Source organism: Solanum dulcamara, chromosome 5 (assembly GCF_947179165.1).
Source record: "Solanum dulcamara chromosome 5, daSolDulc1.2, whole genome shotgun sequence".
Lineage (NCBI taxonomy): Eukaryota > Viridiplantae > Streptophyta > Magnoliopsida > Solanales > Solanaceae > Solanum > Solanum dulcamara.
Window position 1 is genome coordinate 12,445,990 of NC_077241.1, and position 7,078 is coordinate 12,453,067.

Below are 7,078 nucleotides of genomic sequence, written 5' to 3' on the forward strand. Positions count from 1 at the left end.
TATTTTGATTGTTATTTAAATTTTATTATATCGTATAATTGACGAAAAATCTCATTTTATTTAATGATCGATCTACAAACTCGTCACTTTGAATGTAACTAATTTTTATATGCATAATACTTTTGTTTTGTAAAGCAAAGTCAAATAAGAGGAGAACATTCTTACAAGTAAGAAGGGACAAGGCAATGAACTTTAGTTGACACAAGACAACAAATTTTAATTGAAACACCTCAATCAAACCAAAAAAAAGTGAATTCTATGCGACTTTTGCACAATTGGATTTCATATTTCATTCTTATTTTATTTTTATTTATTATTTAATAATTTTATTTTATTCTTTATCCTGTCTTTTTATAGCAGGTCTACCTCGTATCTTATTTTTCTTGTAGATTTATAATTCTAATTGTTGGAGAACAATAATCTATTCAAAAATTATATTCATAAAAAATTATAGTTCGATACAATACAACACAATACAATGTGATACAATACATTATAAAATAGTACCTAACCACCATCCAAACAAAGTGTAAGTTACAGTCATGGCTGCTGGCAGACATACACTGATTTGTATTTCATTAATTTAATATAATATTGTCTCGGCATATTTGTTGGAGTTTGAAATCTAAATAACGTGTAAAAAAATAAAATTGATCAAAGTAATACATTAAATTAGTATGTTATATATCTTGTATATGCCATATAGCGCACTATTTAATGTGTCATATGAGTTATTAAGTCTAGGACAAACTTCATTTCTACCCTAGTTGATCTTCTTCCATCTTTAAATTTTTCTTTTCTAATTTTCTATACAGTTAGATATTTATTTTGTGCAAAGATTAAAAAAAGATCACGACAAAGGGAGTACACGCCTCGACAATTGTACCCTGACTTGAATGATCCGCAGGTCAAGTACCCATGAGCATATTGAACTATGCATGTGACCGAAAGCCCTCACAGCCCACACAAACAATGAAAATTATTAGGGGTGTGCAATAGCCCGTTACGCGATCCTCCTACTGGAGGGCACCAGGGGCGGAGCCACATGGTGGCTAGGCTAGGGGGTTCATCCGAACTTCCTTCGGCGAAAAATTATACTATTTATACATGGTAAAAATGATTTTTTATATATAAATACTAAATGTTGAACCCCCTTCGGTACAGTACATGTGTCTAGAAGAAGATTTTAAACTCCATTATTGAAAATCCTAGCTCCGCCACTGGAGGCCACTATGCAAAAGCAGAGAAACCACATCCCTCTCTTTGCATTTTGGCAGATACATTTTAAATTGAATTGCCTAATAGAGACTCTTGATGCTGTAATCTGAACCAAATATTTGGCTCCAAGGCAATTTCAAGTTGCATCGAAGAAGTGATGCCATCATTCTTATAAGGGGCAACATTTACTGTTGAATAAGTATGGATATGATAGAAGTTGAGAAATCAGGTTATAACCGGGGTGTGACGCGAGGGGAATCCCAAGGAGTCGTGATATGACTACGACTAATTTCCTTGATTGAGCGACAACCACTTAAGGCCATTGTCAGTTCAAACTCATCATGAAGCATCTCAAGTACTTTCCTAACGCCTGCCTCCCCATCAACAGCCAACGAAAACACAACTGGTCTTCCAATCTGTATATGTATCAAGCAAAATAGTCAGTTGGTCCCTTTTTGATGTAAGTACACTCTAGAATTGGTGACACAGAATGTGATAACTCTACTTACAAATACACCAGATGCTCCCAGAGCAAGTGCTTTAAAGACATCTGTCCCACGGCGAATTCCACCGTCAAGAAAAACAGGTATTCTTCCGTGGACTGCTTTCACGACCTGCAAGTTTTTAAGGAGCGAAAATTTTATCAGCAAAAACAAGAAATAATCTCATGTGAAACACTTCTGGAGATTATGATCTCAGACACTTCTTTAAAAGAGGTTGTGGGGGAAAAGCCCCAGCCATCCTACATGTGGCATTACGCGATAACAGCTCAAACGAAGCAAAATATTTGTCATAAAGAATAGGAAATTACAACAAAGATTTGATCAAATACGACTAGAAAAGAGGCAGTCTAAGGGTTCAACAAGTTGATTAGCAATAGATACTTGCAAAAGAACAAACAGCCAGTAATAAAATCACACACCTGGTACACAATTTACCTTCTCCTCCCTTTATCCCCCACCCCAACCCCCCATTTTTAACGAGAGGAGTGAAGCAAGCACAGAGAGAAGCAAGAGAAAAGCATCATTAGTTTAACTTTTACGTTTTTTTCTACGCACAGCTTGGTGGAGATGAGAAGTATCTACGGGCTTATATAGATGAGAGGTAAATTAAAGAAGAAAGGGGAGAAAATATATAAAAGGTCTGTCATATGAATCAATTTAGTTACAGTTGAGCAGTGTAATTCGACTAATGTTGGAACGGAGAAAGGCATCAAAGTTTGAATAAATTCGTAAGCTAACCTCTTCCAAGGCCATAACTGTTGCAGGAGCATAATCAAGTTGTCGAGCACCATGGTTAGACACAATAATTCCAGCTGCTCCAGATTCTACAGCTAGCCTTGCTAAACTTGTCAACAAAGGGAAATTACTAAATGCAATCAACCAGAAGAAACTGGAGGTAAAGAAAGAGGCAGGTGAATAGAAGAAAAAGAAAAATCAGACTGTTCACGTAATTATTTTGGCATACCATCTTCTGCAGTTAATACACCCTTAAGTAGGATTGGCAAGTGTGTTATTGTCTGAAGCCATTTCACATCCTATCCATATTTAACAAGAGAGTTTTCAGATGACAAAAAGTATACATCCATTATTCCTGCAGGGATGAAGTAAAACAGCAGTATACCTTCCAGCTTAGAGACTGATCAACTTGCCCGGCAACATATGAAGCAAGTCCAGAGTCATCAGTCTGCAGGGTCACCAAACAAAGTGAACAGTCAGCAAAAATTGTACAACTTAAAAACTTAAGTCGTATGCCAGATTTTAATATCATTTACCTTATCTATCTTTCCAAGATCCAGTCCTTCAAAGTTCTTCAGTGACAGGTGAGATGGCAAAACAAACCTGTCAGAAGCCAAATGGAAACCACCATAACAATCAACTCTGCCTATGGAAAATACTAGCTGACGACCAAATTAAACAATCAGAATTTTCAGATCATGAACTGTCAAAATAAATACTTGAGCCGAATACCTGTTCTTAATATCAGCTTCCCTACGGCCAAGTCTTGGCGTATCCACAGTAAGAGCAATTGCCTTAAAACCAGCCCTTTCCGCTCTTTTCACAAGTTGCAGAACAACATTCCTGTCTTTATACACCTGAAATGCATAATAAAACCTAAATGTTTCCAGGTTCAGTTGTCACATAAATTTCTGGTAGTTATAATTAGACATAGACTCAGAGGAAAAAGAAGAATGAGGAAATTAACCAGAAAAAGCAAGACAAAGGATTTGGCAAAGACACAGAGAATGACTTAAAAACCAATTCATAAGAAACTCTCTTATTTCTTCTCTTTTCATATAGTATCAGAGCCTCTACGATTTTGGTAGAGATCTAGATAGATTCTGCATACGGGAGGGTGGACTTACGCTGCCCATCTGACCAATATCTTTTCCATTCTCGTTTTACTATTCTGGTATATTTCCAATTACCCACTCCAATGACAAATTCGAAGATTATCTTTTATGTTTTCTGTTCGTACCAACTGACCCACCAAGTCATCAATTAACTTTTATCCAGACAGCGACACCTTATTGCAAAATGAACACTGCGCCATTGTTCAGTCATGTCATTGTCAAATCATCGCCTAGTCAGTGCCGAATCTGGTTTGTCAGGATTTGGTCAAGTTGGCAGCCTATATGTCGTCATCTAGTCAAACTAGTGGCACGCAAGTCCTCAAGTTCCGCCACTTCTCATGGATTCAACACAACCAAGTTAGTGTCACAGAACCACAAGTAAATTTTGTCATGGCAGCATCAAGTGAATTTATAACCAAAAGTATTTTTAGACAAATATTAGCCAAATGAATGCTTCTTCAACAGCTACTTTTTGTGATATACTCAACTAGACTTTCCAGTTTTGATTTGTGACTTACATTGCTTTACTACCTAACATTTGAAGCAGCATGTTGAAAGTGGAGAGAATCACTAAAAGTATTGCATAGAAAAATTCTTAATGAACTTGCTGAAAGTCAAGAGAATCACCAAGAATATTTTGATTGAATATTCTTAACAATTAGTCGAGTATGTCATTATAATTTGGGAACTTCCTTATTTCACGTAGCACAAACTACTGCATGCTATTAATGAACCAATTCTTAAGACACTTCCTATCTTACTTATTCTCTTCTCACAGTGTTTAATTGCATGATGGAGCAATATTAGTTCATATCCATGATTGGCTTCGGTAATATGAATATAAATCCATTGGAAGTAAAAAAAAAAGAAGCACTTCCTCCTTTTAATCCATGCTTCACAAAATAGAAAAGAGCTAATATGAACAATGAACAGAAAAACTCACATAGAGCTGGAAAAAGCGAATGCCTGGTCCGGTTGAAGCAACCTCTTCTACGCTGGAAGTACCCCATGAGGATAATGTCTAAAATTACCAACTAAATTTCAGTTGATAGCAGGGATATGCATGTAAATAATGAAATTTAGGGCTACAAGCACAGAAGGGGGTTATAGAAATCCAAACCATGATGGTACCAGCAGCTGATGTTGCTCTCGCTGTTGCATATTCTCCTGCATCAAAGTATTGGATTCTAAGACAAGCGTTGGTGGTTACCACAAGATTATTGTCACTTAAGCAATTTGAAAAACTTCTGATATCTGAATGAACCAAATCACACACACTCCAAGAAGATATGCACAAAAAGTTCCTGCCATCTAATGAAAATAAGAGAAAACATGCTGCTATTCCAGCCAAGTATCACTTACAATCTCAAAATTCGCAGTATTAACCATGTCCCAAGTTTATCTGAAGTTTAGAGTTATTTAGCTTTGCATTTGCTACTAACTGAAGCTACCTCATTCAAACAGTTCTCTACCTATAGCGTAAAGCTATTAAACAAAACAAACAAGTTAAAGCTTAAGATGTGAACCTCTTGAGTTTCTGTAACAAACAAAACTCTAAAAGAAGGAGCTCACTTGCTATATTTTCCGAGAGATGTGCTAAGTCAGAGATCACAACTGTACGATACAAGATAGGATGTGAAACACTTGCTATAATTTGGAATCATTTCTCTTTGTAATTCTGAAAAACGGCATTCCATACTCTAAACAACAAAGCAAAACTATTTCAAATTCCGACTTTTCAGGAGTGTTTCCCATCGCAAACAAACAATGTATTCCGTCCAAACTTTCTTGACGCACACCATTTTAGTATCAATGAGTAATCATCCCTTCAAGAAGAAGAAGGGAAGAACATGAAGAACAGTAGACTCTAGTCTCATACGTGCATGTCCAAATCACAAACACAGAATCACTAACGATGGATGGAACTCAACAGCTCGCTTTGCCATAATTCAAACAAGCAATAGAAGATACCTTCGGGATGAGCCATTTTCTGCATTGCAGTCGGTGCAACCATGATTGGCATTGAAATCTTAAATCCCAAGACACTTGTGGTTGTATCAATTTTGCTTACATCTACAAGAATACGGGGCCTAAACCTATTTGGAAGAAGAGGAAATCTCAGTGGCTTATAGAAGAAAATTCTTTTCAAACTTGCTATCTTTTTACATTCGAAATGCTTCAGGTTAACAAGTCAACAAAATATTAACAGTATCAGTATGTTTATAGAAATACTTACAAAATCCTAGAGAAAGCATTTCGATTCTCTTGGAGTGTCCACTGGTCCTCAGCACCAGAGGCATAATAATCGTATATCATTTTGGGTAGTCTCTCCTTTGCTAGGATCTCATACTCCATGACATTGGTAACGCTCTCCATTTTATGGAACATTAGTGCTGTCTGCTGAAGCAAATACCATAATCAATTTCACATCAATAAGACTGGTATTTAAATCATTTGACAGGAAAGTCAAGAAAGAATCATGTGTATTGGTACCTAAACCACAATGTTAGCGAACCACTCAAAGACAGTAAAGTACACTAGAATTTGTTTGTGCAAAACAAAAAGTTCAGAAAATTCGCTCTTGAAAAATAAGAGAAACTCCTCCGTTTATAGACAACAAATGGTAGTGCGAACATGTTCTTATTGTGCCTTCTTTGAAAAAGCTAAAACCCTTCAAAAAAGTACAACCTTTCTGTAAAATCACAACCCTTCGAAAAAGTATAAACTCTAAAGTCACAAACTCATCGTAAAAGACACAACTCTTCATTTTTCATTCATATATTTCAAATCCCAACACTTATCTCAACGATTCAATCAGAATATTTATGGGACTATCCACTGAATATTTTTCAGTGGGAAAATAGCAATTTTTTAGTAGTGTTGCAACTATTTTACCAAGAAGGATGATCAGATGACACTTCCAAAAACAGAAAGCTAAAAATGAGTTCTTGAACATGAGAAATCTAATAAATTCAGACAAGACCATTCTCAGTGTTTATGGTCAGAGCACCAAAAGGTCAAAATCTAAACTTCAATCCAACAAACAGAAGCAGATTAAATAAATATTCTAAGATTGCTCAAGATTCCATCAAATTCATATACCTTTTTTCAGACCCAAGAAGGAATTAATGAAACAGCAGTCATCAATCAAATCAAACTCAGCAGAATCTTAGCAAAGAATAAGGAAAGAAACAAGAACGAACCTGCGGGGTGGCTTTTTTTCTTCTGTCTTAGTGCATGGAATTCCTAAACGGTGGCCTAGAAGGGTGTTTTTACAAGGTAGAGTATTTGTTTATTATCTAGAGCCCGTTTGGATTGACTTTAATTCCTTTTCAGCTTTTGAACGTGTTTGTCTAATGCTAACTTTAAGTCAGAAAATTCTTAAATCAGTCAAAAATGAAAAGTTAGTATTCCTAACTTTTTTTTTCTAAGTGCTTAAAATCATTTTCTTTGACCATGAAAATTACTTTTATATCCCTTATATTTTAATTTAATTTCCAAACTATC

General features: G+C 35.8%; 1 protein-coding gene across 4 annotated transcripts; it reads right to left on the bottom strand.

Moving 5' to 3' along the window:
* Nucleotides 1-1,097: 1,097 nt before the first annotated feature.
* LOC129889033 (glycolate oxidase 1-like) lies at nt 1,098-6,868 on the bottom strand. Of its 4 annotated transcripts, none has more exons than XM_055964134.1 (12): nt 6,775-6,868; nt 5,808-5,968; nt 5,543-5,667; nt 4,692-4,738; nt 4,515-4,592; nt 3,189-3,313; nt 2,993-3,059; nt 2,842-2,904; nt 2,686-2,755; nt 2,460-2,560; nt 1,728-1,832; nt 1,098-1,634 (listed from the first exon to the last, which is right to left on the bottom strand). In XM_055964134.1, exons 2-12 carry the CDS (start codon nt 5,957-5,959, stop codon nt 1,449-1,451), a joined length of 1,119 nt encoding a protein of 372 aa, XP_055820109.1. In that variant the 5' UTR covers nt 5,960-5,968; nt 6,775-6,868; the 3' UTR covers nt 1,098-1,448. The 4 variants fall into 4 exon arrangements, with proteins under 4 accessions (XP_055820109.1, XP_055820110.1, XP_055820112.1 ...); XM_055964135.1 differs by having other exon boundaries at nt 5,808-5,971; XM_055964137.1 differs by lacking the exon at nt 6,775-6,868 and adding an exon at nt 6,674-6,694.
* Between the last annotated feature and the right edge of the window lie 210 nt (nt 6,869-7,078).